The sequence below is a fragment of the Chlamydotis macqueenii genome, chromosome 24 (genome assembly GCF_036417535.1).
Source record: "Chlamydotis macqueenii isolate bChlMac1 chromosome 24, bChlMac1.mat, whole genome shotgun sequence".
Classification (NCBI taxonomy): Eukaryota; Metazoa; Chordata; class Aves; order Otidiformes; family Otididae; genus Chlamydotis; species Chlamydotis macqueenii.
This window is the reverse complement of record NC_141579.1, coordinates 410933-434471: the sequence shown is the minus strand read 5'-3', so window position 1 is coordinate 434471 and position 23539 is coordinate 410933. Positions and strand designations below refer to the sequence as shown.

At 58.4% G+C, this 23539-nt stretch overlaps 3 protein-coding genes across 5 annotated transcripts; 1 reads left to right on the top strand and 2 right to left on the bottom strand.

Moving 5' to 3' along the window:
* Positions 1-211: 211 nt before the first annotated feature.
* On the bottom strand, positions 212-5547 carry SIAE (sialic acid acetylesterase). Its single transcript, XM_086766205.1, has 10 exons — positions 5427-5547; positions 4048-4212; positions 2789-2952; positions 2573-2711; positions 2286-2469; positions 1986-2095; positions 1745-1878; positions 1347-1501; positions 1078-1273; positions 212-993 (listed from the first exon to the last, which is right to left on the bottom strand). Exons 1-10 carry the CDS (start codon positions 5467-5469, stop codon positions 700-702), a joined length of 1584 nt encoding a protein of 527 aa, XP_086622331.1. The 5' UTR covers positions 5470-5547; the 3' UTR covers positions 212-699.
* Positions 5548-5975: 428 nt separating this feature from the next.
* LOC104480734 (neurogranin) lies at positions 5976-14345 on the top strand. 3 transcript variants are annotated; one of them, XM_086766202.1, is made up of 5 exons: positions 5976-6144; positions 6447-6508; positions 6653-6727; positions 12377-12586; positions 14073-14345. In XM_086766202.1, exons 1-4 carry the CDS (start codon positions 5991-5993, stop codon positions 12584-12586), a joined length of 501 nt encoding a protein of 166 aa, XP_086622328.1. In that variant the 5' UTR covers positions 5976-5990; the 3' UTR covers positions 14073-14345. The 3 variants fall into 3 exon arrangements, with proteins under 3 accessions (XP_086622328.1, XP_086622329.1, XP_086622330.1); XM_086766203.1 differs by lacking the exons at positions 5976-6144; positions 6447-6508; positions 6653-6727 and adding an exon at positions 10073-10261; XM_086766204.1 differs by lacking the exons at positions 5976-6144; positions 6447-6508; positions 6653-6727 and adding an exon at positions 10084-10261 and having other exon boundaries at positions 12380-12586.
* A 374-nt stretch (positions 14346-14719) lies between these two features.
* Positions 14720-22822, bottom strand: ESAM (endothelial cell adhesion molecule). Its single transcript, XM_086766357.1, has 7 exons — positions 22743-22822; positions 17572-17729; positions 16774-16987; positions 16543-16698; positions 16250-16372; positions 15981-16119; positions 14720-15594 (listed from the first exon to the last, which is right to left on the bottom strand). The coding sequence occupies exons 1-7, from the start codon at positions 22786-22788 to the stop codon at positions 15243-15245; spliced, it is 1188 nt and encodes a 395-aa protein (XP_086622483.1). The 5' UTR covers positions 22789-22822; the 3' UTR covers positions 14720-15242.
* Between the last annotated feature and the right edge of the window lie 717 nt (positions 22823-23539).

The following is a 23539-nucleotide window of genomic DNA, read 5'->3' as shown; positions in this document are numbered from 1 at the left end:
CTCTTACCTATGATTTTTGGCAGGGGTTGATCTGTCCCTCCAGCAAAAAAAAAAAAAAAGGTTAAAATGTCGGAGGTTTTTTGTGCAGAAACTCTCTCAGATGCCTTATTCCAGTGCTACGTTGCACCTCATCCGCACAAATTTCCCTGCTGTTACGGCAGGAGAAGGGAATGGAGCACTAAGGGACACTCCTCTGAAGGAAAAAAGGATCTGAGAGTAAATTGAGGCGTTTTATTAACGATTTTTTAACACGGAAGAGTGGAAGGCACTCGCTACTGCTGCAAAGCCACGCACCCTGCGCAGCTCCTGTCCCTGCCCCGCTCAGCGTTTGGCTGTGGGTTGGTTTCCCCCCCCAGCTCCCGTGCGTGCCCTGTGTGGGGTCAGCGGCCCGTGCCCCGCAGAGGTCGGGATTTCCTGGGAGCTGGGACAGGAGCAGCTCCGCCAGCAGCGAGGGGTTCAGCTCCCGTCAGGGCATCCTTGTCTTAACGTCATTTTTCATAAATTTATTTTTAAATTGCCTTTTTTTTTTTAACCCCCTTTTCTGCAGCCTGGATTGAAAGAGGCACTGGGAAGCGTTTAATTAGTAAGACGCTAATCAAGCCAGCTGCCTCCCCGGATTGGAAAGGCACGGTGTCGGCAGCCCTGAACCGCTTTGCGAGAGGTCTGGGTTCCCTCTGCTGTCCCCTCAACCTAAATCCCTCAGGAAAACCAGGAGCCGGGGAGGAAAAGCAGCTCCCTCCCTCCAGCTGTTGTGGAGCGCCCCGAGGTTTCCCCTGCGGGAAGGGCATCCAGGAGGAACGGGGGCGCGGGCAGCCCCTGGCTGTTGTAGAGAGCACAGGACTCGTAGTCGCAGGGCCACTCGGCCCAGGCGTAGCGCAGAGCCAGCACTGGCAGCCGGCAGCCGGCCAGGGCCAGCGTCACCGTGCGTGACTCCACCGCCGCCATGGGTGCTGGCAGCCACCCGCCCGGGGACGGCTGGCCGGAGCAGCGGACCTTGGGCGAGGGAGAAACCTCCGTCAGGGCGGACCTCCCTCTTTTCCAGCCCTGGGGAGCGGGGAGAAGCTTCTTCCCTCTCACCTCAAACGCCCATGCATCCCTGCGGCGGCAGATGAGCTCCTGGCTGTAGGTGACATTCAGCAGGCCCCTGGTCACCTCCAGGATGGCGCGGGTGGGATACGGTCCCTGGAAAACCAGGTTTTTCTCCGCGTACGCCACAGCCCTGGCACCCAGGTGTAGCCGATGGGCCACGTTCTGCTTGTCCCGGGGGTGGATGCTGGAGGAAGAGGAGGGAAGCGGTGTTGGTATCCCACAGCTTCAGCCCTCTGTGCTTGCTGCCCAGGACTCGCCTGCCGTAGGGAGAGCGCTCATCTCCCAGATCCATCGCCACGGCCATGAAAGTGCCGGGCATCCTGGCGTTGGGGACGATCCCCAGGTCGGCTGTCTGGTGCCAGCGGAGACGGGCGAAGCTGTCGTCTGGGCTCTGCCGGCGATAGGTGGACAACTGCAAGGTGAGAGTCAGGGAGGGACACGGCTCAGCTGTCGCTCCCCAAACCGCCTGCTGTGGTCCCTGCCCAGAATTCGGCATTGTGACAGGACCCATCCGTGTATTTACTGCATCCTCTCCCTCCCACCACCTCGGAAGCAGCCTTGGGGGTGCGAAAGGATGGGTAAAACCCCTCCCTGAGCACCACCACGCCATCCCCGTGGGAGGGTGGGGGTCCTGCCCTCGGCTCCCCCTCCTCACCTGCACGAAGCCGAACGGGAGGAGCGGTTCCGTCTGCCCGGCCGATCCGACGTGGAAAGCCCAGCGCCAGTCGGCGATGAGGGCGGGGAAGGTGCAGTTGTACTGATCCGTGTGCAGGAAGGCGTTGGCCTCGCCTGTCACCAGAAGTGTGGGGCCAGTGAGAGCCCAGTGGGATGGTGGGGGGCGTGCTGCTCCATGTTGGGGAGTGGGGGAAAAAAATAAGAAATGGGCGGGGGCTTACCCTGGTACCACACGACGCCCCGCAGCGTCATGTTGAGGAGCGGGTGGATCATGGCATTCCAGAGCACGGAGGGCGTTTGCGGGCCAGAGAGCTGCCAGTGCTGGGAGATGCTGGAAAACAAAGCTGGGCTTAAGGGGGGGTGCAAAACACAAGGCCAGCCCCGAAACTGGGGGCTTCAGGCACCAGGTTCATACGGTTAAAGCCAGTGCTGCACAAAAGGGGAGCCCTGCCATGTCCCTTTTCCCCCGAAAAAGCAGTGTGGCGCGGGGCAGGAGGTCTTTCTGCTGTGTCTTCTCTCACCTCCCCGCGTCCTCCGGGAGCCCGCATGCCCGCAGAGCCCTTCGGGAGGACCAGGCCTCGATGGGGGTGCCCCCCCAGGCTGCCTCCACCAGCCCAACGGGGTACCGCAGCGCCTCGTAGAGGTAGCGCCCCAACAGCCAGCAGAGTGCCGAGAAATAGGTGAAATTCCCGTGGCCCAGTTTTTCTGTTCAAGAAAAAAGTGGCTGCAAAGGAAAAAAAAAGAGGAGGGGGGGCGGAAAAAAGCCATTTCCAGGATTTTTTTTTTTTTGGTGGCCCACTGCACTCACCAGCTGTCGGGATGGACCACGGCAAGTCAACTCGCTCCAGATCCTCCAGCTCCATGTCGGAGCGGGCGGGCGCCGCGGTGAAGAGGCGAACGTAGGGGTAGCGAGCAGCGGCGGCAAGCTCCTGGCTGGCGTTGGTGATCTAAGGAAGGGTCCGGAAACGCGTGAGGCGCTCCCCCACCTGATCCGACAGGATCGGGCCATGCTGTGGGTGCTTACCTGCAAGACCGTCATTGCCATGTTGCTCTGCCCGCTGCAAAGCCACACGTCCCCAAAGTAGACGTCCCGCAGAGTCACGTTCTCCGAGCCCTGCCCGGCCGTCAGTGCGTAGGGACCGCCGTGATCCATAGGATCCAGGACAGTCGTCCACATCCCAGAAAGTCCTGGAGGAAGAAGACGGCACTTTTCTTTTCACAACCCCTACGAAGGCCACGAGACCTTCGCAAAGAGGTTGGATGAGCAGCTAACAACCGGTGGGGATGGACAGGCAACGAGGGAAAGCTTCCCCGCCGCAGAGCCAGGCTAGGAAAGGAATTTTGGAAGCTCTCTGCCATCAGAGGTCTTTCCTCCTGCAGGAGCTCAGGGGTTAAAAAGAAAATCTCAAAGGCAAATGTGTGTCAGAGCAGAAGCTGCTGGGAGGAACCGGGATTACAGGAGCAGCTTGGGGTGTGCGTGACACCGAGATGTCTCCAGCTAATTTTAGAGGCGCCGAATCAAGGCGTTAAAGATATTCTGCTGGAGCTTAGCGTGGATTTTCTGTCCGGGCCGGGGTCGGATCCTGCAGGAGGTTTCCCAGTAGCAGTGGATGGACGCTCGAGGGCGAGACAACTCTGGGCTCTCCAGCTTGCAGAGCAGCCCCTGTAGGCAGCAGTTTCACCCCCTCAACGGTGATGAGCAGCCCCCTCCCGTGACTCACTAGGCAGGGAACGAGGCCACCGGCTGAGATTTGAGATGCCGCCGAGACCTCCCGGCCTCCAGAAAGGCTCAGCCTGCAGCAGCGACATCCTTCAAGGCTTCCAGATCCTCTGAGGGGGGATGCATCAAAAAAACCTGCCCCGGGAGTGCTCCAGAGATTTCCCCGGAGATGGTTTTGACAGGGAGAGGAGAAAAATCCTCCCCTCCCTCTGCCTCATCCTTCGGCTCAAGCCTACGTGGTGCCACCCGCTTCAGCAGCAGCTCGGCTCCCGCTCGGTGCCTATGGGATCCCGCCAGCAGGAAACCGAAGTGAGCAAAGGCCGGGCCCTGGCAGGGAAGGGGATGGCTGAAACCTCCCAGATCTCCTGGAGATAGGGAAAGCGCAGCCCATGGGGATGCACGAGCTGGAGATGTCACCATCACCTGCCACCTCTGCAGCCCCAGAGCAGCTGTGGGACAAAGCCGGGGTGACGAGGCATCGGCGGGTCCAATTTGGGCTTGGACGTGCTCCTCGGCCACCAACGCCACTGGCCCCGGTTGCCCGGCGAGGGGCCAAGACCAACCTTTAACTTGCGCCGTCTTCTTCATGATGATGGTGCCGCTGTCCTTGGCAAGAGCCACGGTCACCATGGCCCCCGGCTCTCCATAGCCCCACACCATGGCCCCCGCTGGCTCCTTCTGCAGCACCATGTGGTCGCCGTAGTAGGACGCGAAGCCGAGGAGCGCCCCTGTGATCAACAAGACAGCGCAAATATCATCTCTGAAAGGTGAAAAGCAACGAGAAAACTCCCAGTGTGGCCCCCAACTCCCTTTTAAGTGCAGATTATTTGAGATCTCGCTTTAATTTACCGCTGGTCAACCTTAAGGTGGTGAAAATCACCAAGAAGCCGAGGGAGCGGCAGGAGTTGAAGTCCCCAGGAGAGGCCGGTCACCTCCCACAGCACGGCAGCTTGCATTACACAGAGTTTGGCTACAGATTTCGGCAAAAATAACACTATGGGAGCGTCTCCACCAGCACAGCTTTGCTAATAACTACGCTCTGACATATTTTTCCCTTGCAAAAAAAAATTTGGCAAGCAGTTGGATGTGATATGCTGGGCACACGGCACCGGCAAAAGCGCCTTCAGCGGGAAGGGAAGCAGAGGTGTTGGCCCTGGCGCCCCCAAAAGCTTCGTTTTTGGGAGTATGAAAATAAAATCACACTTGAAAGGGGGTCGGGGCAAGGTTTGGAGGGTGTGGAGAGGCGATCTGGGTGGTGGACCTTGCTGTAGCCATGGAAGTGGGGCTCTCCTCCGCGGCGCGCCCCGGGCTGGGTTTAACAAAGGGAACAAACGAGGTCCTAGGCCTCTCTGAGATCAGCCGCGTCGCCGGGCCCGCCATCTCATGTGACGAGGCTCCAGGAAGGACGAGTTACATAAAGAAAAGAGTCGGAGGAGGGGGAAAAAAAAAAAAAACCACCAAAAAAACCCACCCCGAGACGCCGGGAAAGAGACTGGAAGCTATAAAAAGCGGCGGGGAGGAGGGGAGGGAGGAGAGCCCACGAGACGCCGCCGAGGAGCCGCGTGCGGCTCCCGCCTTATGTAAAGCATCGTCCCACGGCGGCAGCGGCATGCCCGGGGCGTCGAAGCGGAGCTGCGGGGGGCCCAGGGTGTCAAAGCGGGGCAGTGGGGGGCCCAGGGTGTCAAAGCGGGGCTGCGGGGGGCCCAGGGCGTCGAAGCGGGGCAGCGGGGGGCCCAGGGCGTCGAAGCGGAGCTGTGGGGGGCCCAGGGTGTCGAAAAGGGGCTGTGGGGGCCCCAGGTTGTTGAAATGGGGCTGCGGGGGGCCCAGGGCGTCGAAGCGGGGCTGGGGGGTGCAAAAGGCCCCAAAATGGGGCTCTGGGGGTGCCAAGGGCCCTGAAGCGGGTGCCGGGGGGTGTGCAGCCAGCCCCCCCTCAGGCCTTTACCTGCCGCCACCGGTGCCACCGCCAGCAGCGCCCACGCCGCCATCCCGGGTGGGACACACCAACCGCGGGGTGCGGGCACCCTGCCCCGCCGGGCCCCGCCCCCGCCTGGGCGTGGTCAGCTCGGGGAGGGGCGTGTCCCCGGGCACGCGCCGCCGTTGCCAAGCGACAGCGTCGGCCCCACCGAGGCAGAGGCGCCGGCGCGGCCTGGCCGGGTGGGAGGGGAAAGGAGGGGCGAGGATACGGGCGCAGATGGTGGGGGAGCGTGGGGCCGAAGGGATGGGGTGGGGGCAACCGGTAGCACCGGAAGAAACCGGGGGGAACCGGTAGAACCGGGGGTCCGGCCGCTCACCCCGCCCTGCCCGGGCAGTCGCCGCGCACGCGCACTTAGAGGCAGCCCTGCGCAGGCGCGGCGAGCGGGGAGGGTCGCGCCCCCTAGCGGCGGCGCTGCCTCCTCTTTACCACTTGGCCCCGGGTTCGAGTCCCGGCGCTGCCCGGGGGGGGTTGGGCCGGGGTGGCTGATACCGGTTGTGCCGCTTCAGGGGCGGAGGCCCGGGAGCGACGACCATGTCCACTCCCTACTCCAGCACCACCCTGCAGCTTCCTTCCGGCTTCCGAAAACTGCTGGAGGGGCTGGCACTGGAGGTGCTGCGCGCCCAGCCCACCGACCTGGTGGCCTTCGCTGCTCACCACTTCCAAACGCTGCTGGAGCAGAGAGAGAGTGAGTGGTCGGCCCAGCAGCACCCCCATCCCCACCCCGCACCCCTGCCCCGCGCTGCTTCGTCTGTCCAGCCTGTGCGGCATTGGGCCTGTCCTCGTGCTCATCGCCTGTGGCGTCAGGCCTGTCCTGTGCCCATCGCCCATGGTGTCAGGCCTGCCCCATGTTCCTGTCACCCATGGCGTTGTGCCTGCCCTGTGCCCATCACCCGTGGCTTGAGGCTTGTCCTGTGCCCATCACCCATGGCGTCAGGCCTGCCCCATGTGCCCATCACCCATGGTGTCAGGTCTCCTTCCTTTCCCCAGGCAGCCGAGCGGTGTGGGAAGCCCAACTTGACGAGCAGCGTCTCACCCAGCCCCCTTGCCAGGTGGGTCATGCTCCCCACCCAACCCCGCACCCCCCGGAGATTTCAGGGTGCCCAGGACAACGGGCTGGCATCCCTGCCCACCCTGACCCCCCTGCCCTTCTCCCACATCACCTACATTTTTAGATTTTCCTGCTTTTCCTCCAGGAGCTGGAGGAGGGCGAGGAGAAGGAGGACAAGGACGAGGAGGAGCGGGCGGGCGGCGGTACATCCACAGGCACGGTAAGGGACGTGGCGCTCGCACCCAAAACAGGGCTATTTGAGCCCAAAACCAGCAGCGGGGGTGGCTGACAGCACCCGCCACGCCATGATTTCTCCCCCTAGAAATCCTCACCGCGAGGCGGTGGAGGGGGTGGCGGCCGTGTAACCCTTTCTCCAAAGGGACGCCTCCCTGGGGACACGACCCCAAACCCCCCATTTGGCAACATCTGACCCCAAAACGAGGAGCCACAACTTAAAAAAAACCCAAAAAACCCAAACCTGAATTCCCTTGCTGCGGGTGATGATCTCCCATCCCACCCCCACGGCGCTTTTTTAATGAGAATTTTCATTAATGAGGTCCCCGCCGTTATTAGCGCCTCTCACCTGAGATTTCTCCCCTAAAAAAGAAAAAACCCAAAACCCCGCGTTTTTGATTTCAAGGCTCTATATTTAGGCCCCTGCATCCCTGGAGGTCCTCGGAAACTTGATAGCGTCCCCGCGTGAAGGAGGGATGTGACATTGCTGCTCTCCTAAATGCCCCCATGAGCCGAGATACCGGCATTTTGGGGAGCCCAGGGCGGGATCCCCCCCTCCATCTCATTCCAACCAGTGAATTTTAGGTTTTGACACCCGGAATGGTTTCAAAATCCTAAACGGTGCTGAAAAAAAAAAAAAGTGGTGGGGTTTGCGTCGGCTGCTGCTCTTTTTTGGGGGGGGTTGGACCCCCCATTCGTGTTTTTCTCTGGGGAGCGCTGGCCATATGCAGCGTTCGCCCACGGCACGGGGCCCGGCCTGGAAAAGAAAAAACAGGAAGGAGGAATGGAGGGGGGAAATAATAAAATAAAAAAATAATTTAATAAAAGCTGGCGGGGACTGCAGGCCGGGGCCGATGCCAGCCGGCGACGCCGTGACCCCCTTCCTCCCGGCACCGCCTCGCCGGCTGCCGGCTCCTCGCTTCCGCACCCGGCGTCGCTGCCTGCCCGGGGCACCTTTCCAGCATCAAATCCCTCTGGTTTTGTTTTTTTTTAAAGGATTTTTTGACACCTCGGTGCCACCATCTCAAACCACGACGGTGGGGTCGCTCCGGCCATGGTGTCCCAAACACTCTTCCAAAATATGGTTTATTTTATCGGGATGTAGATCTGGGAGGTGCTGGAGCACCCGGAAAAGCATCACCCCAATATTCCTTTCCCGCCCCCGCTCCGTTTTGCGCCCCGGGGTGGGCTGTTTTCTCCGATGAAGGGCTCGGGGAGGGGAAAAAAAAAAAACCAAAAAAAACACCCAGAAAAAAAAAAAGCAGAGCCTGGAACGGGCTCAAAAAGCGCCGTTAATGATTAGAAATGTTCTGGCATTTCACGTCCCTCCTCCGCAGCCGGAGCCTGCGGGAGACGCCGGCGCTCGGCAGCTCTGCCAGGACTGGGGCGCCGCGGCCCGAGCGGATTTTGGGGATGAGGGGCTGTGGGAGCTGGGAAAAACAAGGCGCCGGCCGCTCTGGTGTTTAAATTGGGCCCCAGCCCTCAGTTTTGGGTGGTTTTGAGGGGTTTATGTGTTTTGGTGGGAAGAGGTGGCAGCGGAAAAGCGGCTCTGACAGGAAAAGCCGGTGCGGATGGGTGGTGGGGGCATGAAGGGACGCTCGGGGAGCACCCGTCCGGCCAGATGTGGGGTTTGGGTGCCTGGATGCTGCTGGAGTGGGGCAGGGGTGACCCCCGTCAGCCGGTGAAGTGTGGGTGGGCTGCATCCCTGGGATGGGATGGGACGGGATGGGACAGGACGGGATGGGGTGGGACAGGGTGGGATGGGGTGGGATGGGATGGGGATGGGATTGGGATGGGATGGGGTAGGATGGGGTGGGATGGGGTGGGATGGGATGGGATGGGACGGGATGGGATGGGGTGGGATGGAGATGGGATGGGACGGGATGGGATGGGGTGGGATGGGGTGGGGATGGGGTGGGATGGAGATGGGATGGGACGGGATGGGATGGGGTGGGATGGGATGGGGTGGGATGGAGATGGGATGGGACGGGATGGGGTGGGATGGGATGGAGATGGGATGGGATGGGATGGGACGGGATGGGATGGGATGGAGATGGGATGGGCTGGGATGGGATGGGATGGAATGGGGTAGAATGGGATGGGGCTGGGTAGGGAGCAGGCAGCCTCGGGGACAGAGATGGGGACAGGGCTGGGAACAGTGATGGTGGCAGGGCCAGGGCCGGTGACAGGGACTGGGACGGGGATGGGGCGAGGGTGGTGATGGGGACAGGGACAGCGATGGCACCAAAGGTGACAGGGTTGAGGCTGGGGATGGGGCTGGGGAAGGGGACAGTGACAGGGCTGGTGGCAGCAGTGGGGACGGTGGCGGTGCCAGGAATGGGGACGGTGACGTCGATGGGCCGGGGATGCCCATCAATGGGTGATGGTGATGATGATGATGGCAGTGACGGCAAGGAGGAAGGTCGGTGCCCCCAGAGCCCCGCGTGGGACGCAGCCCTGTCAGTGAGCCCGGCTGCGGAAGGCCGGCAAGCCCCAGCCACGCCGGCTGTTGGGGGGGGGCTGATGTCCGACTCGGGGGGGGGCCATGCTGTATTTCGGGGGCCGACCGTCGGCGTGCAGAACCCACGGGCGACTTCTGCAGTTGCTTAGCAACTCCCAAAGCTGGATTAGAGGCGAGCGAGGCGGGCGATGTGGGGGGCTGCAGCCCCCCGCGTCACCCTGGGGGTGTCCCCTGTCTTTTCTGGAGTCCCCCTCTGTCTCGCCCCTCTGGCCCCGCCACCTCCGAGGGCAAAAGCGGGGTCCGCAGGGCTGGAAAACTGGGTGGGTTTGTGGATCTGCATGACAAACTCAAATTTAGGGGCTCAGGTGCTCCTGCCAGTGGGGAAGGGACCCCCGAACCCCAAAAGCGGAGCCCACGTTTGGGCACGTCGCCCCCGGGCTTCGTGGGGTCCCGCCATACCCACCCTTCCTCCCATCCTCATCGTCATCCTTTGGGACCGAGTCCCAGGTAAGTCGTGAAGATTTTTGCTCCCCATACAACAAACCTGGGGGGCAACCCCCTCCCTCAAGAAAAAAGAAGAGGGCGCCTCGTTTCGCCTCCCTCCTGCCCAAAAAAAACCTAAATTTTTTTTTGCCCATTTCGTGGCAGCCCTGTCAGCCCCCCATGCCGAGGGCAAGACCCGAAACGTTCGCTTGCCTCCTGCACACGTTGGTTTTGAGAATTCCACGGCAAGTCCGCTGCCAGCTGCCGGCTCCTTTAAAGCCTTTCGGAGGGATGCGAAAGAAAATCGGAGGAGGTGGAAAAAATTAAAAAAAAAAAAAAAAAAGAGAGAGAGAGAGAGAAAGGGGAAAAAAAAAAAATCGGTGTAAGAAACACCCCCTCCTCAAAAGGCTGGCGGGGTGCAGGGCTGATAGGCTCGCCCGCGGGAGAGCGTGTTACGTAGCAAGCGGCTCCGCTCAACTTGCCACCCGCGCCCGGAGAAAGTCGCCGGGGAAGCCAGACCCTCGCCAGAGCCCCTCGCCCGCCGCCCACCCGCCCTCCGCCATGGACTGCTGCAACGTAGGTCCCCCCTTCCCCCAGCGTTTCGCTTGCTGCTTTTAATTTGTTATTATTATTAATTGTTATTAATTATTATTATTACTGGGCGCCTCTTGCAGCGGGGTCCGGGGGTGGCGGAGGGGTGGTGGGGGCAGGGGAAGGGGAAGGGGGGGTGATGCTGCCGTGGGTGCTGCACCCCCGAGCTCAGCCAGCTCCGCGGCTGCCCCCCACCTGGTAGTTAAAAAAAAAAACCAGCTCCGGGCGGCAGCGGGGGGCTTCTGTGGATAAAGCGATAAACTGGGGCAAGCGGGGGGCTACACCCCCAGCCGCCGGCCGGCTCGAGGAGCTGATGTGGCTGAAAACCACCGCGTTTTTTTCCCCTTTTCTCCCCTTTTCCCCCCATTTCTCCCCCCTCTTTCTCCCTTTCCCCCCTTTTTTTCTCCTTTTTTCTTATCATTTTTTCCCCTCCTACTCAGCCAGCAGCATGGAGAGAAGCCCCCGTCTCCCCTCCTGCGCACATCCAGATGCAAAGCCCACCCTGGATATAGGATTTGTCCCCCCGGATATGGGATTTCTTCCCTGAATATAGGATGTTTTCCCCCCTACATATAGAATTTCTTGCTCAAAAATGTAATTTCTCCCCTGGATGCAGGTTTCCCTCCCTGGATATAGGATTTCTTCCTTGGATACAGGTTTTCACCCCTCTGCATATAGGATTTCTTCCCTAAATACTGGATTTCTCCCCGGAATATAGGGGTTTTCATCCCCTGGATGCGGGATTTATCCCCCGGATATAGGATTTCTGTCCTGGATATAGGATTTCTCTCCCAGATATAGGATTTCCTCCCCCTGGATATAGGATTTCTGCCCTGGATATAGGATTTCTCCCTCAGATATAGGATTTCCAGCCCCGCCGATAACATTTCCACCCCCTGGACGTATCGTTTCCACCTCAGACCCGTCACTTAAGCCGTCGCCGCTCTTTCGCTGCCCTCGCCTTTCGCGCCGGTAAAAACAACCCGAGCAACTTCACGGCACGCTCTGAGGGGATGAGCATCCCCCTCCTCCGCTACCCCCCTCCCCCCCAAAATCTACAGCTTCCAAATAACCCCCAAATCCCCCCAAAAACTCCTGTAAAGCATTCTCAGGGTGACGCTGCTGACACCGGAGCATCCAACGCCACCTCGCTCCCATGTAATTTGTTTTTTCCCGTGTTTTTTTCCGCCCGTTACTGTGGCGTCAGGTCCAGCCCCTCCGGCTTGGAGGAGTGGGCTGTGGTGATTTATCTTTGACGTGGGGTAAAATATGCTTTTTCTGTCCCCTCCAGCCTCGTTCGCTTCCCAAATTTCCTGAGGTTTTCCGTCAAAACCCTGAGCAGGGATGCAGGAGGACGCGGCAGGCAATGAGGGAAGGGGAAACTGAGGCACGGCCAGCTCAACTTGCGCCGTGTGACCCCTGTGCCCCAAATCCTCACCCCCCTCCCAAACTCATCCTTTTTGGTCCGGAGTCCCCCGAGGCACCTGCAAAGGACCCCAGGTTTTGGCGAAGACAGCTAATTTTTGGGAAAAGACCCTCATTTGTATGAAAGGACCTTAATTTTTAGTGAAGAACTCTAATTTTTAGCAAAAGACCCTAATTTTTAGTGAAGTACCATGATTTTTTGTGAAGGACCCTCATTTTTAGGAAAAGACCCTCATTTTTAGCGAAAGACCCTGCTTTTTAATGAAGAACCCTAATTTTTAGCAAACGACCTTCGTTTTTAGGAAAAGACGCTCATTTTTAGCAAAGGCCACTAATTTTTAGCGAAGGACCTTAAATTTTAGTGAAGAACTCTAATTTTTAGCAAAGAACCCTAATTTTTAGCGAAGAACCCTAATTTTTAGCAAAGGATCCTAATTTTTATCCAAAGACCCGCAAAAGACCCTCATTTTTACAAAAAGACCCTCTTTTTTTTTTTGTGAAGGACTCTCATTTTCAGGAAATGACCGTCATTTTCAGCAAAGAACCCTAATTTTTAGCAAAGAACCCCAATTCTTAGCCCGGGGGCTAATTTAGGACCTCAGTAAAGGATGAAATTTGGGGGGAGGGCTGCCCTTTTTGGGGCACCGGCGGCCATAACCCTCCCATTGCCATCAGCAGGAGGGAGCCTGCACGAAGCTGGACGAGGACATCCTGGACATCCCGCTGGACGACCCCGACGCCAACGCGGCGGCCGCCAAGATCCAGGCTAGCTTCCGCGGCCACATGACCCGCAAGAAGATCAAAGGTGGCGAGCTGGAGCGGAAAACCAAGGACGCCGAGTGCGCCAACAGCACCCGCGGCGGCGACCTCCGCAACGGCGACTAGGTACGCCCCAAATCGCAAAATTGGGTCATTTTTTTTTTTCTTTTTTTCCATTTCCCCACGTCGCTTTGGGACGGAGAAAGGGTTTTTCTTCCCAGGAGGTGGAAGCGCGCAGGCAGGCGCATTTTGCCCTAATTTTCAGGAGCGTGCCGTAGTAGTTAGCATAGGAAGGCGAAGCCCTAGATTTGAGTCGAATTTCTCCCTTAGCAACACCGCCCCGAAACGCCTCGCCTCAGCACATGCTATTTTTAAAAGCCTGTGTCACAGTCTCCTGGCAGGAAAAGGTAAATTTAAAGAAGCGCCCACGGTGCTGAGGCCGCGTGGTAGTGGGGCCCCGGAGCGGTGGTTGCGGCGTGGCGCGGCACGGCGTGGCACGGCGAGCGAGGAAGGGTTGGGCTGTGGCTGGCGGCGGGGAGGTTGCATTGCCGGCGCGGCCACGCATGTGTGGCGGGGATAGCGGGGAGGGAACTGGGAGGGAACTGGGATGCAGTGAGCGTGCAGTAGGGATGCAATGGGAACGCAGTAGGGATGCGACGGAGATGAACTGGGGATGCCGTGGGATTTCAGTGGGGATGAACTGGGAATGCAGTGAGGATGCCGTGGGATTTCCTTAGGGATGCAGTGGCGATACAGTGGAGATTACCTGGGATGCAGTGGGGATGAACTGGGGATGCAGTGGGAAGGAACTGAGGATGGAGTGGGGATGCAGTGGAGATGAACTGGGGATGCAATGGGATTTCAGTGGGGATGGAACAGAGGTGAACCAGGGATGCAATGGGGACATAGTGGAGATGCAATGGGATGGAACTGGGGATGCAGTGGGATTTCAGAGGGGATGCAATGGAGATCAACTGGGAATGCAGTGGGAAAGCAGTGAGGATTCAGCCAGGATACAGTGGGGCTGCAGCGAGGAGTCAGCGGGGACAAACTGGAGATGCAGGGGGGCTGTGTCCCCTTGCCCTGTCCCCCCACTGTTGTGACGGGGCCGGGTGGGGACAGGGTGCAGGCAGCGCGGGGGGCAGGGCACAGCGTGCAGGCATGCTGTGGGTGGGCTGCAAGTAGGGCACAGGGGGTGCGAGCTGCAGGAGCAGGCGTGGGCAGGGTGCGGGGTGCAGGATCTGGGTCAAGTGTGCAGGGCGCAGGGCACAGGATCAGAGTGCAGGGTGCAGGGTGCGGGGCAGGGGCGCAGGATCTGGGTGCAGGGTGCAGGATCTGGGTTAAGAGTGGAGGGCGCAGGGTGCAGGATCTGGGTGCAGGGTGTGGGACGGGGGTGCAGGATCTGGGTGCAGGGTGCAGGATCTGGGTGCAGGGTGTGGGGTGGGGGTGCAGGATCTGGGTGCAGGGTGCAGGGTGTGGTGCGGGGGTGCAGGATCTGGGTGCAGGGTGCAGGATCTGGGTGCAGGGTGTGGTGCGGGGGTGCAGGATCTGGGTGCAGGGTGCGGGGCGGGGGCGCGGGCCCCGGGCTGACCCACTTTCTCCTTGCTTGCAGGGGCTGCCAGGTGCTCACCGGACCCCCCCTCGCCACCGAGCCCCCGCCAAGCCCCAGGAGCCCCCGCTTCGCCCCGCCACTCCCGCATGTGCCCCCCGGGGTCCCCCCGCAACCAGGCCCTGCCCCCACTCCCAGCCGCCCCCCGCAGCCCCAGCCGCCCCCCACCCCAATAAACCCTGCCCAGAGGCCCGGCCTGTCCTCGACGCCTTTCGATGCCACTGGCGCGGTGAGGTCACGGCAGTGTGGCGGTCACAGGTCGGGTGATGCCCAGCAGCGACGTCACGCGCACCGAGTGTGACATCACTGGCAGGTCTGCGATGGCGGGTGTGTCATCACATGGGTGGGCGCGACATCACCGCGGGGCGTGCGATGGCTGGCGTGACGTAACTGCTGGGTGGTGTGATGTCACTGCTGGACGTGCGACGGCTGCTGTGACATCATACGGGCACGTGGGATGTCACACAGACATGCGACACGTCCCTGCTGGCTGTGTGATGGCGGGTATGACATCACGCAGGTACACATGACATCACTGATGGACATGCGTGATGTCATAGAGGCACGAGCCAGATGCTGTGATGCCACACATGCGTCGTGACAGGAGGCGGCGGGGCGTGACATCACGGTGATGGGCAGGTGATGGGTCTTGGCGCCAGCGCACTGTGACATCATCACCCAGCCGCCGCGCGATCACCCAGAGGGACGCAGGATGCACAGCCCCCCACATCCCCACACACGCACCCCAAAACCCACGGCGCCGGGCAGCACAGCCAGCTTTTAATCAGAAACCCCCTAAAAAAAGCGCCCCCCCCGCCCCGTTCCCCATCACCCCCCCGCTTTTAATGCTCTTTTATGAAAAATCCCCCATTCCAACGGATAGAGATATATATAAAAAAAAAAAAAAAAAAAAAAAGGACCTGCCGTCCGTGCGGGGCGGGGGCTATTTCGGGGTGTTATATTTACGAGGGAGACTCGGCCCCCCAAAAAAACCCAGGAAGCCCCCCCACGCACCCATTAAACAGCCCCACGATGAGTCCAGCTGCTTGAGGCGTCTTTTAAAAAGGAAAAAAAAAAAAAAAATCCAAAAAGGTAAAAAAAAAAAACCCCAGAAAATGGGGATGGAGGGGGTTGCTGGACATGGACACCCCTTTTTTTTTGCGGCGGGGGAGGTCACACCAAGGAGCCGGCTCGGCTCTGCGCCGGCACCATGACGGGGACGGCGCCCGCCCGTGCCAGACTGGAAGGGGGCACCGGCCCCGGCGGGGCGACAGGATGCTGGTGGCGCCGGGGGGCCCCGTTAGCGGCGGGGGGTGAGAGGCTGGGGGTGCGCGCCCCTCCACGGGGCGAGGGTCCCCGGCAGCTGCCGGCGGCGGTGAGCACGGAGGCGGTGTCGGAGGGGAGCTTGGCCCCGAAGGGTTTCTCCCGCGTGCCGGCGATGGAGGACAAGGTGCTGGTTTTGGAGATGGTGTCCGCAGCCGGTCTCCTCGCCCACGTCGGGGTTTTGGGGGCTACGGCGTCCTCCCTGCCGAGACGGGACAACGCGGGAGAGGTTGGAGCTGGGAAACCCTGCTGTCCGCCCCCCCAAAGCACCGGGAGCCCCCCAGGGTTGCGCAGAGCTCCTGTACCCCAAAACAGGGTGGGGGGAGAGGGAAAGGGGAGAAACAGAGGTGGAAAAAATGCCCTTGTTAACTCTGAACCCTAATGACGACTGGCCAGAGGTGGAAATTTCCTCCTCCCCATTACCTCTGAAACCTAGCGATGACCAGCCAGAGAGGAAAACCTCCTCTCCCTGTTAACTCTGATACCTAATGATGACTAGCCACAGACGGAACCCTCCTTCCCTCCTCCCGTTCATTCTGAAACCTAGCGATGACAGTTTGAACCTCTCCCAAAGGAGGGGCGCCTCACTTGATCTCGTTGGCTGCCTCCTCCTGGCCGTCGCGCTTCTTCCTCCGGTAGCCAACGACCCACCGGGCGAAGAAGACAACGGTGATGAGGGCGCCCAGGGAGCCCAGCACGGCGCCGGCGATGACGGCTTTGGTGCTAGCTGCCGGAGAGAGACAGAGAAGCGGCGGTGCGGGGGGAAGTTGGCCTCCCCCTCTTATTTACCACGGGGACCCCGTGGGGACCGCGTGCGTGTCCCCCGCCACCTCCCTGCCCCGCGGACACGTACTCACTTGAGTGCACCTCCAGGACGATGCTGCACTCGGCCAAACCCACGCGGTTTTCGGCCGTGCAGACGTAGAGACCCGCCATCTCCCGGGAGAGGTTGGTCAGCTTGAGGGTGCCCCTGCCCCGGTCTGCGGGCGAGAGATTTGGGGTAGCATCCCCCGGGATACTACCACCCCCCCCAACCTCCTCGTGCGGCGAGCAGGCAGAGTTAAGGAGACAAAGCCGGAATCGTCCCCCCGCGGTTGAAGCTTCCCGGGATTTTCCCGTCTCCCCAGTTCTCTGGGGGGTCCCACCTTACCCTGGGCCGGGGGGAAGAAGACCTGCAGGGTGGGGGCTGTACGTTGCCACTGGTACGCGGGCGAGGGCTTCCCCTTCTTGGAGGTGCAGCTCAACGTCACGTTGGCACCCACGGTGGGGTCGCCATGCAGCTGGCAGGCGGGGGCGGCCGGAGGCACTGCGGGACACGAGCGTCAGTCCTAGGGGCCACCACGGCGCGGGGCTCAAAGGGAACGGCCGGTGCAGTCCTTACCCAGGACAGTGAGGCTGATGACGCCGACGTTCTTGCCCGTGCTGGTGACATTGTCTGCCACGTTGACGGTGCACATGTACCGGCCCGAGTCACGCTCCTGGGTGGCGTTGATGACCAGTGAGATGTTGTGGGTGAGGTCAGGGTAGAGGAACCCAACGCGGGGCTTCAGCTCTGTCTCCTCCACCTTCACCACCCCGCCCAGGTAGGTCAGGATCTGCATGGGAAGGGGGGAAAACGATGGCTCGGTAGCCTCCGAGAGCGGGCATCTCCTCACCGTTGGCACCACAAGATGAGCATCTCCTCAGTGTGGGCACCACGAGCATCCCCCCCCTCACAGGCATCACCCCATCATGGGTACCATGGGGAACTTCCCAATGTGGGCACCACAAACACCTTCCCACCATGGCACCTGCCCATCGTGGGCACCATGAGGTTCCCTCCATCGTGGGCACCATGGTCACTACCCCCATGGTGGGCACCACCTCATGGTGGGCACCATGAGCTTCACACCATCATGGGCACCTCCCCATCATGGGCACCATGGTCACTACCCCCATGGTGGGCACCATGAGCTTCACTTCATCATGGCCGCCATGAGCTTCCCATCATCTTGGGCATCTTCCCATCGTCATGGGCACCTTCTTATCATGGGCACCACGAGCGCCACCTCATCACAGGCACCACCTCATCATGGCCACCAGGAGCTTCGCACCGTGACAGGCACCTCCCCATGGTGGACACCACAACCACCCCCCACCATGGCCACCTCCCCACTGTACCCCTCTCCCTCCCCCTCACCTGGAAGGGGTAGGCGTCCTCCTTGTTGAGCAGCCAGGTGACGTAGGGTTTCCTGTGCGAGGGGCTGGTGTACCAGGCGGGCAGCACCGCCCGCTGCCCCTCCACGCAGACGACCGAGTCCGTCCCCACGTGCACCCGCAGCACGGCCGAGGAGACCCCTGCTCGCCGCCGGAGAGGGAAGAAAATGGGATGTGACTCAACTCCAGGTGCCGCTTTTTCCGTCAAAAAAACCTCATTGTCGGAAAACTTCCTCCTTCCCCAGGGAACAACCCAGCGATCCCAGGCGGCTGGGTCAGGAGGACTTTTCTCCTTGTTCCCTGCCGTGGGAATGGCTACCTGGCCACTCCGGAGGATGCGGGACGATGCCCGTTCCCATTTCCCGCTCTGAGATGGGAAAAGCGCCAATCAAAAATCCCCATTTCCACCGGGATTCTTTATGGGTGGCTTCCCCTGATCCCCCCCCATCCCAAATATTCCATCCCAAAGATCGTCTGCACCCCAGCATCCCCCCAAAATCCCACCAGGAGGCAACAACGGGATATGAGTGGGTACCACAGACCGGAGAAGGATGCTCGGCTCCAGTGGAAGATTATTCCCTGGCTTTACCCGTAAAGCTCAGCCGGAAAAATTAATCGGCTCAGGAGAGGTTGGGTTTATGTCGGTGGTTTTTTTGTTTGTTTGTTTGTTTGTTTTTCCTGAGGGAATGCCACCCAGGACCCACATCCTGGCCATCGATCCATGTCCCCAGCCGGCCCCGCTCCCACCAGCGCCCCAGGGTCTGGGATGCAGGGCTGGGGGAAGGATGATGCTACACTCCCTCATCCCAAATCCTTGCGGCCAACTGGGATTTGGGGGGAGAAAAAAAAAATAATCCAAGTTTTGAAGGATCTAGGGAATCTCTGACATCCTCATCCTCTTCCCTTGATTTTTCCAGGGTAGGAAGAGAAAAACAAAGGAGGGGGAGGATTTTTAGCCTTCTCCCTGTATCCGTTCACCCCCCCTCTCGGCAAAGGCATCGGTGCAGCTTCCGGACGGAGCCTTCCAGCTCCGGGCAGGAAACTCTGCTCCGGCCGATAAGTCTTCCCAGGAATTTAAAAAAAAAAAAAAAAAAAAAAAAAATTGAATTTTCCTTCTCTGGAGAAATCAGCCCTGGTTTGGCGAGGATGCGTAAAAATAGCTCACCCGGCCTAAGAACATAAACCCTTAAATCCGGCGGGGAGCGGGGGGGCCACCGCTGCAGAGACGGCAGCGGGGATCCTGCCCAACCAGCACACCGGGGCGAAATAATTCATATTATTAGCGCGATTAATTACAGCAAGCCGTGGCATAGAATAACATACACCGCGTGGGAAAAAAGTGGTAATTAGCTTGGAATTTTATGCCATTATCACAAAAATTGTACTAAATTTAGACAGTGTATAAGGAAATCTATGCTCTCTAATAATTATTTTGTAATTTCTGTAATAAAATAGATAATAATAGAAATTCTATAATAATTATAAATATGGGGATATTGTCATAAGAACAGTGAGGATGTGATAGTGATAAGAGTGATGGTGATGATAACCGGAGTAATAATAACGCTAGCAATAATAATAATAATAATAATAATAATAATAATAATAATATAGTAACCATTAATGATGCAGACAGCATAATTAAATGACACCACAGCTCCTAAACCTCCGTGCACCCCCAACAGCTGGGAAAATCCAGGACTTTCTGTTTGTTTGTTTTTTCAGCCTGGCTCCCCCATCATTTTAAACAGAATCGTCTTAAATTTAGATAATCTAGAAGAACATCTATGATCTAAAATAATTATGTTGTCATTTCCCTAACAGAATAGAATATGTAATATATAGGATAGAATAATTAGGAATATAATTGTATTTTAATAAGAATAATGATAAAAGTTATAATAATGATAATAGTGATGATGATAATAATAATAATATTAATAATAAAATAGTTTATTAATGGCGCAGATGGCACCAGCCGGGGGTTTCCCAGCGCAGCCCTGGGTATGAAAACAGCCCCATCTGCCTCAACCCTGGCAAACCCCCCGTGCTCTCGCCGGGGCACGTTAACTCTGAAGCCTAACGATGGTTGCACCAACAGCACTCTGCCGCTGCAGCTTGGCTCCGTCATCCCCCCTCCTTTTCCAGCACATCGGGGAGACGTGGGTGAAGCCAGATCTGGAGGATGCTCGTTCTTCAAAATTATTTTTATTTTTTTTTTTTTTAGAATTCCCCCCAGATTTCTCATCTGGGATGAATTTGACCCCAAAAAGGGCTGGGAGCGGGGCTTCGAGCTGCGGGCAGGGACGCGAGCCCTTTGGCATCAGCTCCAGCTTTAGCCACCTCGCCGCTTCAAATCCTCTAATGCTTTAACCAGATCGAAAAAATTAAGCCGCTCCCGGCGCTCATATGCATAACCGGGGGGGGGTGCGGGGGGACAACGGAACCATGGGACCTCCCGGCTGCTCTTTGGGCTGAAAAACCTTGATTTTTATCCAGCCGCCTTGAGCTAAGCACCTGCCCCGGTGTTTTCCCTCCACTCTAGCCCATCTGCTGGAATTTTTTCCCTAAGGAAAAAGAAAAATCTTTAAATTTATTTAAAAAAAATTTTTTTTTTTTTCAGTTTGGAAATATACACCTTTAAATTTACCTTTAAAAATATCTTTTATTTTTTTTTCCCTAGGGAAAAAACACCTTTAAATTTACCTTTAAAAAACCTTATGGATTTTTTTTTCCCTGTGGAAAAAACTCCCTTTAAATCCCCATGTGCCTACGGCGACCTCGATAGCAACCCTGCGCCTAAACTTAACAGCCTGTCCGCACCTAAAATCGCAGCGTTTTGCCCCCCCCAAAAAAGCCACTTCCCGGCTCAAGGTGCAGCCGGAACTCCTCCTAAAAAAAGCATTTTCCCCCCAAAGATCCCCACCCGACCCGATAAGCTTGGAATCGTCCGAGGAATTAAAAGCCGGAGGCGGCCGGGGTTTGATGACCCCGCTTGATAGGATCAAGGCGCCGGAGTCATGCGAAACCCGGTCCCAAACCAAATCCCGAGAGACCAAGTGGGAATCTGACTCAAAAAAAAAAGAAAAAGGACCCATAAAAAAACCCCCAAAAACATCGGAAAAAGGGCAAGGAGCATTTTGGTGATGCGATGCAGCCACCCAGATTTTTTTCAAATTTTTTTTTTTTTAATTTCTTTTTTTTCCTTCCCTTAACTCCGACTATTTATAAACGGGCAGATAGGAGATGCTGGGCTGCGGAGCGGCGTCCGTTGGGAAAATCCACGGCGGCTTTTCTCACGACCCCGGGGTGGCGGGGGCAGAAAGTGCCGTATCCTCCAGAGAGGCCAAATTTGGGAAAAAAAAAATTAAATAAAGTAATAATAATAATAATAATACGTGACCGGGCTATAGATAGAAACGCGCTTTAACCCCTGACGTGGGAGAAGGAGGCGGCGATGGGATGGGGACGGGATTTGGGAAGGGGATGGGATTGGGATGGGGATGGGATTGGGGTTGAGGATTGGAAATGGGATGGAGGTGGGATTAGGGATGGGATTGGGGATTGGAATGGGATAGGGATGGAATTGGAAATGGGGATGAGATTGGGGATGGGATTTGGGATGAGGATTGGAACGGGATGGAGATGGGATTGGGATGGAACTGGGCATTGGGAATGGGATTGGGGATGAGTATTGGGATTGGAATTGGAGATGGGATTGGAATGGGATGGAGATGGGATTGGGGATGAGGATTTGGGACGAGGTTTGGGGATTGGGATGGGATGGGACTGGGGTCTAGGGATAAAGACAAGGATTAAAACCATATATATTTTGGGCTCAAAAGCATCTTTTTGCTGTATTTTTGTGCTCTCGGTCCCCACTGCATCACATCCCAGGACCCGGGCCTGACTTTTTTAGGGGGGGATCCATCACGACCCCGTGTAATTTAGCGCTGTTTGGATGTGGCGAAGGAGCATCCCAGTGGGATTTACGGATGAAACGACCCCCACGCCACATCCCAATGCGCTTTAATTAAATTTTATCACGGAAAAAAAAGTTAAAGAAATCCTCAAGGAGCAAAATCCAGCGGCTCTGGGAGCGGAGACCCCCACCCAGCGTCCCGCCAGGGAGGAAACGCCACTGCCATTGTTTTTTTGGGGCCGTTTCCTTTCCCCAAAGGCCTCTCCTTCGCCGGGAACGCCAAGGGATGTTTCCCTTTGGAGTCACCAAAAAAAAAAAACCTAAACCCCAAACCAAAAAAAAACAATGCCCAGAGGGTTGGAAATTATGGGGGGAAAGAGAGTTAAACCCCCGAAAAAGGGTGAGATCTGGCACCCCAAAATCAGCTGGAGTGGCCAAAATGAAAAAAATAATTTGATTTTTTTCTGCCCAGCGTGGTGCATGGAGGCGAATTATCGGATTTATCAGCTCCGCCGCATTGGGGTCCCCCACCAAGGGGTGGCTTGTGGTGTGGGGGGGGTGCAAGGTGCCATCCCACCCCCTCAGAGTGGGTTTTCCCACCAGGACCCAGCTTTCCCCCTCTCAGGGGACCCTAGAGATTGGGGGGGGGGGGTGGCTTGGGGACGTCCCAGCACCCAGCTCAGGGCAGGAGGCTGGGGGGACACGGAGAGGGGGTGCTGGGTGCTGTGATCACCCCCTCCGGTACCCCCGGACCCTGCCCGGTGCCCCCCAAAGCTCCCGTGGGTCCTGCCTGCTAACACTCAGGATCCCTAGACTCCGCCCAGTGCCCCCCCAGGACCCCCGTGTCCCGGCCGGTGAGTCCCAAAACTCCCGTGGGTCCTGCCCGCTGCCCCCCCAGGACCACCGGACCCTGTCCGGTGCCCCCTCAGATCCCTGTGTCCCATCCGGTGTCTCCCCAAATCTCCAGTGGGTCCTGCTCAGGACCCCCCGAGACCCCTGGGTCCTTCCCAGTGCCCCCCAGATCTCCCGTGCGCCCTTGCTCGGTGCCCCCCCGGTACCCACGGACCCCGCCCGGTGCCCCCCCAGGTCCCTAGGTCCCGTCCGGTGCCCCCCCAGTGCTCCCCAAAGCTCCCGTGGGTCCCAGTCAGTGCCCCCCCCGGTACCCACGGACCCTGCCCGCCGCCCCCCACAGCTCCCGCGGGCCCTTGCCCGGTGCCCCCCCGGTTCCTCACCCAGCAGCGCAGCCAGCGCCAGTGCCGCCCGCGGGAGCGCGCCCATGGCCGGAGCCGCCGCCGCAGCAGGTGCCGGGGCCGCGCCTGGGGCGGGGGGGCCTTGGGGGGAAACGGGGAGGGGGCGTGGCCTCCGGGGGGCGTGGCCCTAGGAAACACCCCCTCCCCCCCATCCCACCCCATGGGGTCCAAACCAGGACCCCCCCCCAACCAGCAATATCAACCATGCGCCGAGAAATGGGTGATGATTAATTAATCGGGGGGTTATTATTAATTAATTATGATATTAGGAGTGTAATTATTATGACATTGGCGGCAATGCCGAACCTCAGCGTCACCCTAAACCACAGCCACGTCCTTCGCCCTCCTCCCGCCGGCATCCCCTTCCTATAAACACATTAATCCTTAAAAACAGATTTTCAAACACCTCAGAAATGGAACATTTCCGACCCTGCGGATGAAGCTCCCTGATTTTCAGGAGCCCCGAGGTTATCCCAGTCCTCGAAGAGCGAGGGGAGAGATTAGATGCCGGCGGAGCAGGATGAGGAGGAGGGGGGAGGAATTAATCTCTTCTCGCCCTCGCCTTCCCCCATAAATCCAGCCCAGCTGCTGGGACAGCGGGATCCAGCGTCGGGGATCTGAGAGGGATCGAGCCGGCCAGATCCCACCAGGATCTCACCTTTTCCCCCTCACCAGCATCTCAGCTCTTGGGCCATCCGATTCTGCCCTCTCGGCTCCAGGCAGAGGCCCTTTGCGGCAACTTCACCCTGTTTTGGGGCAAGTTCACCCTGTTTTGGGGA

Excerpts from the sequence above, each read along its gene's own strand:
- SIAE (XM_086766205.1), bottom strand. The coding sequence starts at position 5,469 with ATGGCGGCGTGGGCGCTGCTGGCGGTGGCACCGGTGGCGGCAG. Across the intron at positions 1,274-1,346 it reads GAGCGCTCTCCCTACGGCAG|CATCCACCCCCGGGACAAGC; the intron begins GCGAGTCCTGGG and ends CTCTTCCTCCAG. Across the intron at positions 994-1,077 it reads GGGATGCATGGGCGTTTGAG|GTCCGCTGCTCCGGCCAGCC; the intron begins GTGAGAGGGAAG and ends CCCTCGCCCAAG.
- LOC104480734 (XM_086766202.1), top strand. The coding sequence starts at position 5,991 with ATGTCCACTCCCTACTCCAGCACCACCCTGCAGCTTCCTTCCGGCTTC. Across the intron at positions 6,509-6,652 it reads TCACCCAGCCCCCTTGCCAG|GAGCTGGAGGAGGGCGAGGA; the intron begins GTGGGTCATGCT and ends CTTTTCCTCCAG. Across the intron at positions 6,728-12,376 it reads GCGGTACATCCACAGGCACG|CAGGAGGGAGCCTGCACGAA; the intron begins GTAAGGGACGTG and ends CATTGCCATCAG.
- ESAM (XM_086766357.1), bottom strand. The coding sequence starts at position 22,788 with ATGGGCGCGCTCCCGCGGGCGGCACTGGCGCTGGCTGCGCTGCTGG. Across the intron at positions 16,699-16,773 it reads CATCAGCCTCACTGTCCTGG|TGCCTCCGGCCGCCCCCGCC; the intron begins GTAAGGACTGCA and ends CGTGTCCCGCAG. Across the intron at positions 15,595-15,980 it reads GAGGCAGCCAACGAGATCAA|GGAGGACGCCGTAGCCCCCA; the intron begins GTGAGGCGCCCC and ends CCGTCTCGGCAG.